At 53.0% G+C, this 17,735-nt stretch overlaps 1 protein-coding gene across 1 annotated transcript; it reads left to right on the top strand.

Annotated features, from left to right (window-relative positions):
* Positions 1–428: 428 nt before the first annotated feature.
* ARHGEF15 (Rho guanine nucleotide exchange factor 15) lies at positions 429–9,123 on the top strand. Its single transcript, XM_008153471.3, has 15 exons — positions 429–1,041; positions 1,300–1,632; positions 1,876–1,930; positions 2,763–2,818; positions 2,916–3,127; positions 3,224–3,384; positions 3,509–3,661; positions 3,791–3,920; positions 5,529–5,603; positions 5,706–5,798; positions 5,884–6,044; positions 6,141–6,293; positions 6,434–6,516; positions 6,627–6,731; positions 7,490–9,123. Exons 1-15 carry the CDS (start codon positions 429–431, stop codon positions 7,639–7,641), a joined length of 2,535 nt encoding a protein of 844 aa, XP_008151693.2. The 3' UTR covers positions 7,642–9,123.
* The last annotated feature ends 8,612 nt before the right edge of the window (positions 9,124–17,735 follow it).

The raw sequence follows: 17,735 nt of genomic DNA, 5'->3' as shown, positions 1-17,735 counted from the left end.
AGCTGAATTCCCCTTCCCGATCCCCTTCTCTTGTACCCCCTCCCTTGCCTTGGGTCTCTACTGGGGCACCCCCACCCTAGCCTCACTATCTCCTTCATCCAGACTGAGGCTGCAGAAGCTCAAGGCCAGAGAGAAAGAGAGGCTGGGAGGGCCAAGGAAGTCTGCCTGGGAGGGGCCTCGGGAATGAGAGGGGTGAGAGGTGAGGAGGGAAGACTGGAAATGAGAAGGAAGGAGAGGAAGTACAGCAGCCTTCCCTCCTGACTCCAAAATCAGGGCTGATTTGCTGGCAAACAAGTTCTGCTTAGAGGCTTCGTCTACCCAAGGCAGGCCAGGGGGTGCCAATGAGGGTCTCTCTCTCTCCTCCCTCCCTCTTCCTCAGGGGATGACTCCAGCAGAGCCCCCCACTCCTTTGAAAAGCTCAAAGGAAGATGTCAGACCAGTCTCTTCCTATAGCAACACCCCCTACCCAGAAGCCCCCTCGGATCATCCGCCCGCGCCCCCCCTCTCGACCTCGGGCTGCCCAGTCCCCTGGGCCCCCCTACAACGGCTCTTCTCCTCAAGAACCTTCTGGCATCTCCAATGATGCACCAACTCCAATGTGCTCCCCCATCTTCTGGGAACCCCCCGCCTCTTCCCTCAAGCCCCCTGCCCTTCTGCCCCCTTCAGCTTCTAAAACCAGCCTCGACTCTCAGGCCTCCCCAGACTCCCCTTCCAGCACCCCCAGCCCAGTGTCCCGGCGCTCCATCTCCCCAGAACCTGCACCCAGGTCTCCAGTACCCCCACCCAAACCCTCCGGGTCACCCCGCACGCCTCTGCCCCTGCCCCAGACAGCGCCCCCGGGCCAAGCCCTGGATGGCCCTGCCTCTGCCCCAGGCACTGTGCGGAGATTGGCTGGCAAATTTGAATGGGGGGCTGAGGACCGGGTCCAGGCTGCACACACCGTGGAGCCAGCTCCCCAGGGGGGCGTGGATGTGAATGGGGAGAGAGAGACTCCGCGGGGCAGCCTCAGGAGAAGGGGATCCCAGGAGAACGGCGCGCCGGGTAAGCATTTCATGGGGCGAGGGTGGGCTCAATCCAGCTCATATTTTTTGTTTTCAATGGTTTAAGGCTGGGTCCTTTCAGGGGCTACCTTTTAAAAAACTGGATTTCCATATTTCTGGGAGTTTGAAGGGAGTCGGTGTTGAAGAGTCGATGCCTGGGGCCGGGCCATGTTTCAGCTGCCGGGCAGGTTAAGGGGAAGGACCCTGGGCAGCGTGGGGCCAAGGGTCTTTTCCTTAGGACACCTCTCGTCTCCCACAGATGCTGCCCAGGCCTGCCCTCCCTGCTGCCCCTGTGTCTGCCATGTAGCCCGGCCTGGCCTGGAGCTCCGGTGGGTCCCTGTGGGGGGCTATGAGGATGGTCCCAAGGCCGTCTGCCGAGCCTCCCCACTGCGGACCTCCCGCTCCCGCCCCAACCCTCCCAGCAACAGTCACCCCTCAGTGGTCCTCACGTCTTACCGCTCCACTGCTGAGCGCAAACTCCTGCCACCTCTCAAACCCCCAAAACCAACTCGGGTCAGGCAGGACACCACCATCTCTGTGGACCCCCCACAGCCAGATCTCCATCCGCCCTCTGAAGATGGAAACCAAACAGGTACAGGGCCTGGGAGAGTGGGTCCTTTGGCTGGGAGGGGAAGGGGTGGAGAGGTAGCGTTCCACAGATGAACAAACTACAACCCCCAATAGGCCCTGAGCTTGTTTTGTTTCTCTGCCACCTGCAGCTCTAGGGCTGATGGGAGTTGTAGTTTTTATGGTAACAGTCTCTGCTGGGGCAGGAGTCAGGAGTCGGGTGGGGATTCTGGGGATTTATTCTCTTCACTCTGGGCTCTCTCTCTAGGGAACAGTCCAGATGAATCCCCTCAGAATGATGCTCCAGCAACCTTGGAGGGCAGGTACCAACAACCCTCCCCGCCTTACTCCTACCTGAGGGCAGACTCTCTGCAGGTCCTGCTAAGCCCCACCTCCACAAAGGTGGAGTGAAGGCGGCCTGGGGCTCTAGAGACCAGCAGCCCTGGTTTCCAATCCCAGCGCTGTCCCCTATCAGCTCTGTGACCTTCTGTAAGTCCTTAACCTTTCCAGGTCTCAGTCTCCTCATCTGTGAAATGGGGGTAAGCATGCCAACTACTTCATAGACTATAACATTGGTGAAGAACCAGTCCCTAGTAAGTGCTCCATTTTAGTTCCCCCACCCTAAGCCTCTATTGTAATTATTGTCTGCAAGTCTGTTTGGCAACCACGAACACCTCGTCTGGGCTCGTTAATGATCTTAGATTCCCCACCACTCTCAGAGTTCTGAGCCCATTCATTTATTCAACAAGCATTGACTGGTGTCTGTTCTCCGGAGGTTTTAGCTTGGGGGAATGGGTATGTGGTAACCAGAAGAGGAGGGACAGAGCTGCGGGTGAAGGGGAGGTGTGAGTTTGGGTTTACCAGGCTGAGTCTCACTGAGACGCCGAGGACATTTCAGATGGTGATTGCTATGTGAGAGGGCTGGAGAGATAAAGACTTGGAAGTCTCTGGTACACAGTGTTGAGGTAACAGGAGTGGATGGAGCCCGCTGAGTCAGGGCCTCCCACACAACAGGCACATAAAGATATCTGGGGTTTGGTCTGGGGAGCCACCAGGGTCTCCCGCACTCAGCCTCACACTAGCATGTGAATAGCGCCCCTGGAGGTGTGCAGCAGGGTTGTCTCTGGGAGACTCCATCCCTTTTTCTCTCCACAGGGATGAGGGCCTGAAGGAGCTGAAGGAGCAGAACTGGGAGGTGCCCCTGCAGGATGGTGAGGCCTCTGGGCCTGGGGGTCCCTGCTGTGGCCATCAGGCTGGGAGAAGGGCTCTGGGGCACCGGACTTCCCTGATGTGCTGTCTGCTCTCCAGAACCTCTGTACCAGACCTACCGCGCAGCCGTGCTGTCAGAGGAGCTGTGGGGGGTCAGTGCGGAGGGGAGTCCCTCTCCAACAAACCCTGGAGAAGCTCCCACCTTCGCCCGGCTCCCTGGCCCTCGAAACACGCTGTGGCAGGAGCTCCCGGCGGTGCGAGCCAGTGGCCTCCTGGACACGCTCAGCCCCCAGGAGAGGCGCATGCAGGAGGTGGCACACCTGGGGGCTGGCTCCGGGCGGGAGTGTGGCTGGGCCCTGGGCTGGCTGGGAACTGGGTTCCACGTCCGCCCTGCCCCCCCTCCACAGAGCCTGTTTGAGGTGGTGACATCCGAGGCCTCCTACCTGCGCTCCCTGCAGCTGCTGACCGACACCTTTGTGCTGAGCCAGGCTCTCCGGGACACGCTCACCCCCCGGGATCACCACACCCTCTTCTCCAATGTGCAGAGAGTCCAGGAAGTCAGCGAGTGGTCAGTGGGGTCCTGCCCTCTCAGCGAACTGAGCGCCTCTTAACTTTCGGCCTGTCCCAGGGCCCCTGGCTCTCTACCCCCCCACCCCACCCCCCTCGTTACCGACTGTTCCCCACCCCTTCAGGTTTCTGGAGGCATTACTGTCCCGTGTACGCTCTTCCCCCCACATCAACGACCTTTGCGACGTGGTGCATGCCCACGCTGTGGGCCCTTTCTCGGTGTACGTGGATTATGTGCGCAACCAGCAGTATCAGGAGGAGACCTACAGCCGCCTTATGTGAGTTCCAGGGCAGGGGCCAGGTCACACCTGTGGGGGGAGGTGGGGGTGCAGGTGGGGTCCAGGCCAGGGCAGGCTGGGGGACCAGGGCCTCCAGGCCCACTCCAGCGGCCTGGGCTGCTTCCGCAGGGACACAAACGTGCGCTTCTCCGCGGAGCTGCGCCGGCTGCAGAGCCTCCCCAAGTGTGAGCGGCTCCCGCTGCCATCCTTCCTGCTGCTGCCCTTTCAGCGCATCACGCGGCTCCGCATGCTGCTGCAGGTACCGGGGCCGGGGCCTTTCTGGGCCTTTCCTGCCCCACCAACTCCCGGGGCCTCCTGCCCCGCCATCACCGCCATCACCATCAACCCCCCCGCCCCGCCATGAACACAGGGCTTCCCTAAACAGACCCAATCGGGGCCTCTCAGTCCAGGACCCACCAAACTCTGCCTTGAGCTACTCAAATGTCTCAGGGAGCATGCCGGGTGCAGGAAACGAACCTCTGGCTAGAGGCAGGAGTTCTCGACTTGCTCTGCCATGAACTGGCTGATGGACCTTGGACAAGTCCCTTTCTCTCTCTGGGCCTCAGAGGGAATGTGGTGGTCACCTCAGCTGTACCTCTCATTGCATACCTCCCAGTGGGGGTGATATTCATTTTTTGGGAGGTAAAAAATTCATTCTTTGGGAGGTAAAAATATCTTAAATATTCCAATGGTTGTGGTACTTCAAAGGGCCCCGGTACATAAAAGATGTACAGCATATCTGTGGTATTAAATTTCTAAAAAGGCTCCTTAGCAGGGTGATACTGAGTTAAAAAATAAAAGGTTGAGCCCTAGCTGGTTTGGTTCAGTGGATAGAGCATCGGCCTGTGGACTGAAGGGTCCCAGGTTCGATTCTGGTCAAGAGCACAGGCCTAGGTTGTGGGCTCGATCCCCAGCAGGGGGCGTGCAGGAGTCGGCCAATCAATGATTCTCTCTCATCATTGATGTTTCTATCTCTCCCTCTCTGAAATCAATAATGAATTTAAAAAAAAAAAAAAAAAGGTTGAGAAACACTCTACGGCAGAATAGAAACTTCTCCCTAAACCAGGTCCCTCAGTGTGGGGATGTCAGTGAGAGGCGTTCCCAACTAGATGGCCAGCATTTTTATATATCCCCAGTTTCCTGGGGTCTTCCTTAGTTTAATATACCCCAACGTAGGCAAAATAATCATACGTCATCATAGCAGTTAAACAGCTGTTGAGTGCTCTGTTCTTGGCATGGTTCTAAGTGCTATATACCCACTTAACCGACCAATGACTGTATGAGGGTAGAAACTATGATTGATTCACTTTATAGATGAGGAAACTGAGGCACAGAGAGGTTAAATAACTTGTCCAGGTCATCCGGATAATCACTGATGGAGACACAGTTTAATTCCAGGCACTCTATGCTCTGGTTTCTCTTCAGACCGCATAAATCTTTCGCCTTTTAATTCCAGGCACTCTAACCACTGTGCTTTATTGTTTTTACTAATAGTTGTGGTTAGTAATTATTAAAATAACAGCAACCTTCTTTCAGCACTTCCTATGTGCCAAGGACTATGTTAAGTACTTTACATATATTACGTTGCTGAATCCTCTATTGGTAGGCTAGGTGGGTATTGTCCCCAATTTACAGATGCAGAAACTGAGGCTCAGAGAGGTAACGTGACTTGCTCAGGGTTAGGCAGACAGTGAGAGGCGAGGTCTCTCAGCTTTGTTGAGGCTGGTTCCTCAGCCCTGTGAACCCCAAACCCCTGTGAGCCCTGTGAGCATTTTGCCAAGCCAGGCAAGGGGCCTCGGAGCTGCAGCCCCTCTGAACCCCAGGGCCGCAGAGCAGGGGCCCAGTCACCCTTCCTCCTTGTCTTCAGAACATCCTCCACCAGACAGAGGAGGGGTCCAGCCGCCAGGAGAATGCCCAGAAGGCCCTGGGTGCTATCAGCAAGGTGGGCTGCGGGGGATGCGGAGGCGGGGGAGGTGAGGAGGGGGTCAGGGAGAAAGAAGGGTGGAAGGGAGTAGGGGTGAGTGACTGAGCTCCCCTTACCCAGATCATTGAGCGTTGCAGTGCTGAGGTGGGGCGCATGAAGCAGACTGAGGAGCTGATCCGGCTCACCCAGAGGCTGCGCTTCCACAAAGTCAAGGTTAGCCCCTGTCTAGACTCCCCACCGTCCCTTTCCCCATGGTGTGCTATGAAGAAGCCAGAACCTCCTCCCTGCTTCCTCCCAGGCCCTGCCCCTGGTCTCCTGGTCGAGGCGCCTGGAGTTGCAGGGGGAGCTGACGGAGTTAGGGTGCCGGAGAGGGGGCATGCTCTTCACCTCACGCCCCCGCTTCACTCCCCTCTGCCTGCTGCTCTTTAGTGACCTGCTGCTCATCACGCAGCCTAAGAGGTGGGTGCCAGGGAGGGTGGGAGCTCAGGCAGGGGTGAGGAGGAGGAGCTCAGCTGGACTTCTGCTCTCCTTCTGAACGTCCTCTTCCCTGGGCAGTGGGCAGCGGCTACAGGTGCTGGACTATGCCCATCGCTCCCTGGTCCAGGCCCAGCAGGTTCCAGACCCGTCTGGACCCCCGACGTTCCGCCTCTCCCTTCTCAGCAACCACCAGGGCCGCCCCACCCAACGGCTACTCCAAGCTTCCTCCCTGTGAGTTGTGTCTCCTAAAGGGACCTTGACCTGACCTCTCAGAGCCTACCACCTCCTCCCCAATCTCTCTCCTCTGTGGCCCCTGCCTAACCCCCAGTAGGATCTCCTGGGCCAATTGGGACCCTCCCTTGTCCCACCAGATCAGACATGCAGCGCTGGCTGGGAGCCTTCCCCACCCCCGGCCCCCTTCCCAGCTCCCCAGACACCATCTATGAGGACTGTGGTAAGTAACCCCTAGAGGGAGAGGGAAGGAAAAGTGAATCTTAAGGGGAATGTGGGGGAGAAGCTAAAAATAGTCTTGATCCTGCTGTAATGTCACCCCACCCCAACCAGAATGTTCCCAGGATATGTGTTCAGAGCCTTCTACACCAGCCAAGACTGAGGGACAGAGCCTGGAGTCCAGGGCTCCCCCCAAGCACCTACACAAGAGCCCTGAAGGTGAGAGATTCTCTTATTTCTTCGCTCAGTAAGTGCTTATTAAGCACCTGGGAGGTGCCGCTGTCTCTTCTAGGCACTGTGAACCGAGCACACAGATGTTCCTGTGTGCGGAGCGTGCATTCTAGGGGAGGAGAAACAAGAAAGAATAAACAAGATAAAAAGTAAATTGCATACAGTGCGCCCGAAGGTGATGAGTCTATGCCAAAAGAAAAGTGCAGCAGAGTCAAGGAGGGCAGGAGTGGCCGGGTTGGGTGGGTTACCAGTTTAAACAGGGAGGTTGAGGTGGACCTCAACGAGGAGGCACCGTGTCGGCAATGACTGGATGGAGCCGAGGAACTCAGGCACGTGGCATCCAGAAGAAGACTGTTCCAGTCAGAGACAGGAGTCAGTGGAAGGCACTGTGGTTGGTGTGTTTAGGAAACAGTTAGGAGGCATGTGTGGCTAGGGGGAGCGAGGAGAAGGGAGAGAAGCAGGTGAGGTCATAGAGATAACAGGGACCAGATCGTGTGGGTCCTCGGAGATCCCTGCAGGGATTCTGGCTTCCACTCTGAGTGGGATGAGCAGCCACTGCAGGGCTTGACAAAGGAGTGACGCTGACCCTCTTTGGTGATATTGTCACCTCCACCTCCAATGGCCTTTCTACCGATGCTCCCGGTTCTCGCCATGACCCTCAGACCCTAGACCCCATGGTGCCTCCTTTCCCTCCTGACCTGCCCCTTTCCCTGGCTCCACTGGGGCCCCTTTCTCTCTTTCCCTAGGCTGGCTGAAGGGGCTTCCTGGGGCCTTCCCTGCCCAACTGGTGTGTGAAGTCACAGGGGAACATGAAAGGAGGAGGCACCTTCGCCAGCACCAGAGGCTCCTGGAGGCTGTTGGACCCTCTTCAGGAACCCCCAGTGCCCCCCAGTCCTAATGCATGCTGGGGAGGGGGCACAGGCTGGCAGGACAGCTGGCAGCTTGGCACAGAGAGGACAGAGCTCATCTATCTATTGGATTCGCTGTCAGTGGAAATACTACCTCTAGTGGCAACCAATAGGGACCAAGCTTCAGGACAAGGCAGCCAATGAAAACAGGGAGAATGAGGCTGGTTTGAGTGTGTTGCCAATGGAGACAGAGGCTTAGTGCAGAGCGGCTAATGGGTGCTGAGCTGGCTCATCTGGACCCAAGAGATCAGTAGTGACTCTCCTTGGTTCTATAGCAACAACCAGTCCTGCCCTTTGAATCTAAGAAGTATTAGATTTCATTCTCAGGGTGTTTCTGTGTCCTCTCAAGCGACGTTTTCTCTTCTAGAAGAATCCAGAGTGTGTTTCTCGGAAAACGTGTGTGTGTGTGTGTATCTGCTGAGTGTGGTATGTGTATGATCTTGCCTTCGCCCAGATGATTGACTGCCCCAGTTCTTCCCTCAGCCCCCATTTTAACTATTATTCTCTCTGAGAAAGACCACAGGTCTGAGTGCCAGAGGAGAATGAGCTGGATGTGGCTTAGCAGCCAGAGGCCAGAGCTGGGGTGAGAGCCCTGGGATCTGGATCTCTTGGAGGCCAGAGTTCCCTGACAATTGGAGGGTGATGTTATGGAGCAGACAAGCAGCCTGGCAGAGGAGCCCCAGGGACTCTGAAGATGGCCAGTAGCTGGGGCCCGAGGGCCCCTGAAGCCCACAGGCCCTTCTCCTTGCCCCAAAGCTTGGCGTCTGTAATCTTTGCTGGGAAAGCCCCCAACTGAACTGTCATCAGCGTCCAGCCTTGGCCTTGGACCCCAAGAAACAAGCTGTGGATCATGGGCCAGCCGATGAGCTTCTGGGCTTTCCTGCCTTCATCCTGGTCCTCTCACAGAGACGTGGGGCCAAGCAGTGGGCAGAGAATGGAGAGCGTCTGCTTCTGGATGAGAAATTGCCCCCATGCGATGCCACGAGGAGGTGAGGGACTGACAGAGTGGAGCAGACAGTTGCCGGCGAGTGGGGCCCAGGCCTGGCACAAGGCCTTCTCTGAGCTAGGCCTTCACGCCTGCCCTTCACTCACGCACAGAAACTTGCCCAGGACAGAGGCTGCCACGCTGACCTCAGGAGGCGCAGGGACTCTCACACTCAGAGGGAGAAAGGCACTGGCATTGTCAAGTCTATGACTTTGGAGATTCACCGAGCACAGTGCCGGGCTTATGAGAAACCTTCAATAAATGTTGGTGGAGCTGTATTGAGGTTCTTTGGGGGACGGTGTGCTTAAAGGAGCAGTGGTTTCCCAATGTGGCTTTATAAGGTGGGTGGGGCTGGCTGGAAAGGGATTCTTCCAGAGCAGAGGTCAGTTCTGCTGGGAACTAGGCACAAGCTCCAGCGTGTCGGCCCACTCATCCCTGCCCAGGGACCCAAGGCTGCGGTGGTGGTGGATTTGCAGATGCTGGGGTGGAAGGCTCCTGCAGGGTCGGGGAGAAGATAGGGCAGTGCCAGGTATGGCTGGGGCTCCAGCAGGGGCTGAAGATGCAGGACAAAGAGGGCAGTCAGCAATAAAGGTCTTTCCCGACCAGCCAAGCATCCCTGGGTTTAATTCAATCAGTTCTACACCTGTTTCCTGAGTGCCTTCTTATGTGCCAGGCATTGTTCTAAGATCTGGGGATACAGAGATGAAAAACACAAGGGCCTTGTCCTCAAGGAGCCTACATTCTGGGTTAGGGGCCAGGTGGAAAGAACAATTCCCAATTGTGAACAATTTAATAAGCAAGATAAAGCCAGGTAGCAGCTATGGAGAAAATACAGCAGGGGCTGTGATATAGAATATTCCGTGTGGGGGGGGGGGCTTTGGGGAAGATCCTGGAGGTAACATTTGAGCTGAGACACAAATGACAAGAAGGAAGCAGCCCTGGGAAGATGTGGCGTCAAAGGGATTGAAGTCCAGGAAATGAAAGTAGTGGTTGAGTCCCCCTTTCCCTGCTTGTGCTTCTTAAGTTTCCTGGTTGGGGAGCCTCTCTCCACCAAACTCCCTCTCTCTCAGAGATACTCAGAGAAAGACAGACAGACAGATATTGGAGGCTCACACAAAGCTACACATATGACCCATATATGGCACTTCCTAGCTCCTCATCCCCTCCCTGAGCCCTGCCACTGAGGAGGCCCCCATGCCCACTTCAGGTGTCCTAGTAATGGGGTGATTACTGGTAGAGGACAAAGACCCGATAAGAGTTGTTTTGGGGATGTAAAGGCACATAAAATACAACCACACGTTCCAGAAGAGACGGAAAAGACAGGAAGGAAAGGGGCCTGTCTGTTTCTGTTATCTTAGAGCCCCTTTCCATTTTGGGGTGACAAGTGAGTGTGTGCAGTCTGGGAGGGGTGTGCATTCGGCAGGCCTGTCGGAGAGGGTGAGGGGCATGAAGGACAGCTATGTGGGAGAGGGGTGGATGTGGGGCAGCGAGACCACCGTGAGTGTGGAGAAAGTGGATGGGAGAAGGGTTGGGGCTGGGGTAAGGAAGACAGCGTGGGGAATGATGGGGTGGTACAGGTGGGACCGGGGCTGTAGGTAACTTGGCGAGTCATGAATTCTCTCCCCCCACCCCCTGCACACCTCCACCGGGATCTACCTCTCTGTCACACAGCTGTAGCACCCCTGCTGGTCCGGCACCCTCTCCATCCTGTGGCCTCCTCACCCTTCCCGCCCCTCTGAGTCACCTTCTGCAGCTCCCGCGTAGGTGTGGGAGGAGGGTTCATGGACAAGTCTCCCAGTGCTGCCCTGTCTGGTGTTCCAGGCATGGTGGTGGGGGTGACAGGGGTCAGTACAAACGTTCCAGGTGGTAGAGAGGTTCATTGACCCATTGGGGGGGGGGGTCCTGAAGCTGCCATCACTCCATGCCAGGGGTCCTCAAACTTTTTAAACAGGGGGCCAGTTCACTGTCCCTCAGACGGTTGGAGGGCCGGACTATAGTTTTAAAAAAAACAACTATGAACAAATTCCTATGCACACTGCACATATCTTATTTTGAAGTAAAAAAACAAAACGGCAAAAACACCCGCATGTGGCCCGCGGGCCGTAGTTTGAGGACGCCTGCTCCATGCCTTCACATTCTATCATGCTGGGAAGGTGGAAGAAAGTCATATTTTCATAGGCTCCAGGGAGGCACAGGTGTGACTCTGGCCGGGGGAGGTGCCTGGGAGGACAGGGTGGGGAAGCCAGGCCCTATTGGGTCTCTCTCTCTCTCTCTCTCTCTCTCTCTCTCTCTCTCTCTCTCTCTCTCTTGTCAGTATGTGCTCTCTCCATCCCCCAGTCCTGCTCCTCATGTTTGTGGCCTCCATATATGGGGATTCAGTGAGAATGCAGATAGGACAGGGCACTGACCTCTCTGCACTGGCCCTTCTATGGCTCTGGGTCCACATCGTTGTGGCCATTATTACCGATGAGCTGAGGCGGGTTGCAATCATGACCACAAGCAACAGGTGGATGAGAGTCCCCCTTTCCCTGCAGCCTGCTCACTAGCCCTCTGCCATCTCCTTCTAGCCGCACAGACCCTCCAACCCGCTTCCTGAGATCCTTCCCAGGCCCTTCAGCCTGGTTCTGTCCATTCCTGAAAGCTTCTCTCTCTCCTCCCTCCTTCCTCGCAGGACTCGCCTCTCTCTTCAGCTACCGGGTGTCTGCTGGTTCCTGCTTTCGGGTTGGCCAGGTCACCAGGCAGGCAAACCACCCGGTGCCGGAGTACGTCTCCTCCGACAGTCCCTCCACCAGCCTGACCAACCCCTGAGGCCGCCCGACCTTGCTCCCCAGCACGCCCTCTCCAAACCAGCGGCTCCCCACCCTCCAGCGGCCCGAGAAAGTCTCTGGCCAGAGCGACGGGAGCAACGGGAATCAACTCCCCTGTGGATCTCACCGGGACGCCCCTTGTGGCCCCGCCTCCTGGCTTGGCCCCGCCCCCAGACCAGGCCCCGCCCCCCCGCCCCGCCCCGCCGCGCCTGGGCCCTGTCCGCGGTGCACCCAGACCTACTTGGCGACGCTGGTTTCCAGCTCCCGGCCTTGGCACGTCTTCTGGCCGAGCTCGGTCTACTGGTTCTCAGCGCTCGCCGCCCACGCGAGGCAGGACCTGGGGGTGGCCGCCCCCACCGAGAAACCCCTCAGACGTTGAGGCGCCAGTCCTGAGCCTGCAGTCCTCTGCGGCCGCCGCGCCCCACTCACCCGCACGTCTCTCGAAGGGGCCCCGAACTTCCCGAGGTCCAGGGCCGGCGCTTAGCTGGCTGATCCCAATGCCCCAGCAGCGGAGGTGGGGTAGACGTTTTCCATTGTTCTCTGCACGAACTTCTGTCTCTGGGAGCTCAGCCTGGCCTTAGTGCTTAAGCCCACACTGCTCCGCAGTCGACCTGGAGTCGCATCTCATTCCTTGCCCCAATTTTCTCCTTTCGCCTTTCCACTAGTCCGCTTACCCACCGGTCTCCAGGCCCCTGGAAGCACCCTCCCTTCACTTCTGAAATCTTCCCCACTCTATCCACCTTGGGAAATCTGAAGCTGCCTTGTGTGGGAAGGGGTTGGGCTGAATTCCGATTTTATGGGGTTCTTCTAAAGAAAAAGAATACAAAATATGAATTAAAAATTGGGTACAAAAGTGAGTTTTATTTAGAATGATAAAAATAATAAATCACTTATTTTTAAAAGTTGACGAACATGAACAATGTAAAAACACAGAAAAAAATTTTTTGCTTTTTTTTTTTTTTTTTTTGGCCATTCTATTAGGTGTGTAGTGGTATCTCATTGTGGTTTTATTTATTTTATTTATTCCTTATTTAAATTATTTATTGTTGAAAGTATTACATATGTCTCCTCCCCCCCTCCCCCCATTGACCTCTCCCTGCCCTATCCTGCCCCCCAGCACAGACCCTCACCCTTCTACTGTCTCTGTCCATGGGTTATGCTCATATGCATGCACACAAGTCCTTTGGTTGGTCTCTTAACGCCCCCCCCCCTCCTTTTTTCCCCCAATCCCCGCTTTCCCTCTGAAGTTTGAGGGACTTCTATGTCTCTGGATCTATTTTTGTTCATCAGTTTATGTTGTTCATTATATTCCACAAATGAGTGAGATCATGTGATTATGTATTTATTTTTCTCCGACTGGCTTATTTCACTTAACATAATGCTCTCCACGTCCATCCATACGGTTTGCAAACGGTAAGAGTTCCTTCTTTTTTACAGTAGTGTAGTATTCCATTGTGTAGATGTACCACTGTTTTTTAATCCACTCATCTGCTGATGGGCACTTAGGCTGTTTCCAAATCTTAGCTATTGTAAATTGTGCTGCTATGAACATAGGGGTGCATATATCCTTTTTAACTGATGTTTCTGGTTTTTCATTGTGGTTTTAATTTGTATTTCCTTTCTTTTTTTTTTTAATATATTTTATTGAATTTTTACAGAGAGGAAGAGAGAGGGATAGAGAGTTAGAAACATCGATGAGAGAGAAACATCGATCAGCTGCCTCCTGCACACCCCCTACTGGGGATGTGCCCGCAACCAAGGTACATGCCCTTGACCGGAATGGAACCCGGGACTCTTCAGTCCGCAGGCTGACGCTCTATCCACTGAGCTAAACCGGTTTCGGCGTTTCCTTTCTTTTTTAAAATATATTTTTATTGATTTCAGAGAGGTAGGGAGAGAGAGAGATAGAAACATCAATGATGAGAGAGAATCATTGATCGGCTGCCTCCTGCATACCCCCTATTGGGGATTGAGCCCGAAACCTGTGTGTGTGCCCTTGACCGGAATCAAACCTGGGACCCTTCAGGCTGCAGGCCGACGCTCTATTCACTGAGCTTTACTGGCTAGGGCTAATTTGTGTTTCTTAATGACTAATGGTACTTAGTATCTTTTCATGTGCTTATTGGCCACTTTAATATCTTCTTTGGTGAAGTGTTTGTTCAAATCTTTTGGCCTTTTAAAAACTGTGTCGTTTATTTTCTTATTGTCTTTTGAGAGTTCTTTATACTAGTATAGTCTGGATAATTTCTGTAGCAGATATGTGATTTGAAAACATTTTCTTCCAGTCTGTGGCTTGTATTTTCATCCTTTGAACTGTGTTTTTCAGAGCAGAAATTCTTGTTATTTTTTATTTTTATTTTTAGCAAAAGCAGAGTTTTATTAGAGAAGGTAAAGTAACAAAGCTCTCTGTAGCAGAGAGGGGTCCCAAGTGGGTTGCCCAGGAATTCTTAATTTTGCAGTCACTTTTTGCTTTTTTTTTTCTGCAGTAATTTGTTTTTCTTCCCACTTCTGTTCAGTTGGTATATAAAAGGCAATGAAATTTCCCTCGGAGGCAGAGGCAGAGCCAAGCCAGCAGGACACACACTGACAAGCAGATCTGCCCATCGTTTGTTTCCCTGGGTGCCCAAACCCTGTAGGTCACGAGACATTGTGGGGGTCTTCTACAGCTTCCCTGCTCGGTGTGTGAGCCTCGGACCAGCAGCCTGGGCATCACCTGGGGCCTTGTTACAGGCGAGGCATCTGCCTTGTAAGGAGATACCCACGTCATCAGCACACACCTGAGAGTTTGTGGAACACACCATCACCGACAGGCCCACACGAAAGAAGGATGCATGCTTTCACAGAAGCAAAAGAGAGGGGACGTTGCAGCGTGTGGACTCTGGCCACTGAATTATCCTAGAACAGTGGTGGGCAGACTGTGGCTCGCGAGCCACTTGCGGCTCTTTGGCCCCTTGAGTGTGGCTCTTCCACAAAATACCACGTGCGGGTGCGCACGTACAGTGCGATTGAAACTTCGTGGCCCATGCACAGAAGTCGGTTTTCGGCTCTCAAAAGAAATTTCAATCGTTGTCCTGTTGATATTTGGCTCTGTTGACTAATGAGTTTGCCGACCACTGGCCTAGAATGCCAGTTGGCCTGGGAGCTTGCTTGTGAAAAGCCACGGCCAGCGTGGCTTTCGGGTTCAAAGGCTTGGAGAAAGAGCTGACGCACAAATTGACACACAAGACAAGAAATATTAATTTGATTAGGGGGGGAGGCCAGGGAAAAGCTCAACTGTAGTAGTCAAGTTCCACTGAGTCTCATTTCCCAACTGCTTTTATTTACTAGAATACACAATTGCCTTTTAGGAACGCAAACAGACATAACAATGGTAATGTTTAGTAAATAGGAAGATTATCAGGTTTGAGGGAGTTTGCTTTAGGCCATTGAGCCAGCAGTAGATAATAAAAGGTAAATATTCACCCTGTGAATATCAAAAGGAGTCCAGGTCAGCCTTCTGCAGACTCCTCGAATTGAAATTGATTACTGTTGATCTTAGTTTCCTGCACTTGCTGCCAGGAGAGCCACACTGATGTGTACTGGGGTGAGCTGGCCTGGAGTGGGACTGTTTCTGAGTGTCATGCAGGCAGCAAAGCAAGTCCACATGGACCATCAAGGCGTGATCGATGTGGCTGTGTAAGCCCGAGGCCGTGTTCTCCAGGTCAGCTCTGCCCACAGTCATTGAGGGGCTGCATCCCATAAGGGATGTCCAGGCACCTGTCCTCACTGACGGAATGTGTGCAGTTTCCTTTCCAGAAACCTCCTAGCCTTGCACTCCATTCTGGCTGTACTCTGTACCTGTGTGAGCAAGTTATTACTTTTTGAATGCTTGGCTTCCTTTCTTTTGGAAAACTATTCCTCCCCAAGTCCATGTGGTTCTGGTGGTTGTCAGTGAGAGCATCCACCTGCCCAGGCTCCTCTGGTTCCTGCTCAGTCCTAGGCCTGGGTGTTCAGCTTCCTCTTTGAGTCTGTGTTTGTTCTGTATTGCCCCGATACGTTCCTTTTTTCCTAACTTAGTTTGGCTTTGTGTTGGCAACCAAAGAATTCTCACTGGTTACCCAGCCTCATAAGACAGTTGGCCAGGAAGGCGCCTTTGTGCCTTTCACCTTGTGGCCAAAAGACAGCCCCTCGGAATCGATGTGGGGTAAATGGCGTGGTGGGAGCAGCGCCTTCATGAAATAGAGAACAAGGTGCCTCTTCCTTCAGGCCCGTGGAGCCCTCTGACGGAGGGGGGCATGGCTTGTCAAGCAAAATGCAGCCTGGAGCTCAGCTCTCACTCACCCCCTCAGAGCACAGGTAGCACAGCCTTATGTAGAGACCCTGTTGTCAGGCCCCCACCCTCCCCCTCAGCTCTCTTCTCCTCTTTCCACCTTCCCTTCACCTCTTCTAGGCTTTTACTTGGACAACATCAAAGCTGATGACAGCTTTGTTTACTTCTGTAGCAATAGTGAAGTCTTCCGTGCTTTGTCCATCTGTTGATTCTAAAAGTTGAAACTCAATTAACAGTGTTTAGTTTATGTATTGTGACTTATAAATATCTTTCAAGGCAGAGCTAGTAATCACTAAGATTGCATTTCCTTTCTTGAACTGTTTTAATTACCTTTTGAAAAACAGTATTTGATATATTCACAGGATTATATGAAATATATGTTAGTTATAAATGATTCTAATATCATGAATATCATGTACCTTTCACCCAAATCAGGAACCAGGAACCTATTGCCAGTAGTGTGGATGTGCCAATGTAATCCTCCCTGTCCCATTCCCCTGCTTCCCCTGAGAAACAGGCAATATTATTTTTTGTGTTTATCATTCCCCTGCTTAAAAAAAAAAAACACTCATGCAATCATAATAGCATGTATGCATAAACAATGTTTTGTTTAGTTGTGTTTGTTTATGAGCTCTATAAAGATGTTTACAGTATAGTCTTCTGGGAGTTCTGTTTTTCAGGAAACATTGTATTTCCAAGATTCTTCCATGTTGTTTTGTATTGCTATTGGAACTGTCTATTCTGATTAGAAACTCTTAGGAACTCCAGGAAAAAATGAAAACAGAGCCAAAGAAGGAAGCACAATCCTGATGGTCACTAGCTCTATATGAATGACATTCCCAGTAGGCCCAGCACCCGCTTCGTCCATCACTGCCCCCTCCTAGTGTAGAACAGAGTTAGCCCAACCCATTGCCAAGGAAGCTAGGGAATTTGTTCACCAACTCCCTATCTGTCAGTAGTTCATGGGTCAGCCTCCACATCCGGGTGCCCCTGACCATGGCTGATTGTTCTAGGAATGGCACTTGTTCCTGGCAGGGCCAAAGAAGGTTTGGACTTGAGTCTGAGAGGTCTCCTCTCTGACAGCCAAAGGAGGATACAGGGCCACATTTCTCACTACGTGGACCAGAGGAGAGGAGGAGGTTGGTCTGCAGAGGAAGAGCAAGATATTCAGGGAGAAGGAAGACCAGAGTCAGAGTGCTATGGTCTGAATGTTTGTGCACCCCCAAATCTGTATGTTAGAAAACTACCCCCCAAGTTTATAGTATTAAGATGTGAGCCTTTGAGAGGTGATTAGGTCACAAGGGTGGAGCCCTTATGAATGGAATTAGTGCCCTTATAAAAGAGACCCCTCAGAGCTCCCTGTCCCCATGTAAAGACACAGCAAAAAGTCTGCGACTTGGAAGTGGGGCCTCACCTCACCCAACCATGATGACACGACAGACCAAGACAGTTTTCGTGGACTGCCAGTGTATGATTTCCTGATTCCAACCGTCCCCAAGGTGCAGCTATGCACATAACCTCAGGATTCATGATTAACTCAGCTTTTACTTAAACTAGGTTCCGCTCCATCATTTACAGCCACTGATATGCACGGAAGTCTGCCAAAAACCTCTGGGTTTTTGTTTCCTTCTTTAATGAAAGAGCACAAAATAATTAAAATGGTAATTTAACCACAATAACTACCACTTTCTGGGAATTTACTATGAACCAATGAATGCTTTTTGTTCATTCTCTCATTCAACACTCAAACCAAGACTGAGGCAAGTATTATTGTCCCTGCGTTGCAGATGATAACTGAGGCATAAAGAAGCTCTGACTCCCAGTCAGAGAAAGATAAATATCACATGATCTCACTCATTTGTGGAATATAATGAACAACATAAACGGATGAACAAAAACAGATCCAGAGGCAGAGAAGCATCGATCAGACCGGGGAGGGGAGGGCAGAGGTAAGGGGGAGAGATCAACCAAAGGACTTGTATG

This window comes from Eptesicus fuscus, chromosome 20 (assembly GCF_027574615.1).
Source record: "Eptesicus fuscus isolate TK198812 chromosome 20, DD_ASM_mEF_20220401, whole genome shotgun sequence".
In the NCBI taxonomy this organism is placed as follows: Eukaryota; Metazoa; Chordata; class Mammalia; order Chiroptera; family Vespertilionidae; genus Eptesicus; species Eptesicus fuscus.
Note: the sequence above shows the minus strand (reverse complement) of the source record. Positions and strands in the feature narration are given on the sequence as shown.

Bases quoted from the DNA above. Each gene is read 5' to 3' on its own strand.
- ARHGEF15 (XM_008153471.3), top strand. From the start codon at position 429: ATGTCAGACCAGTCTCTTCCTATAGCAACACCCCCTACCCAGAAGCCC. The intron at 2,819-2,915 runs GTGAGGCCTCTG...TCTGCTCTCCAG, and splicing joins GGAGGTGCCCCTGCAGGATG to AACCTCTGTACCAGACCTAC. The intron at 5,604-5,705 runs GTGGGCTGCGGG...CCCCTTACCCAG, and splicing joins CCCTGGGTGCTATCAGCAAG to ATCATTGAGCGTTGCAGTGC.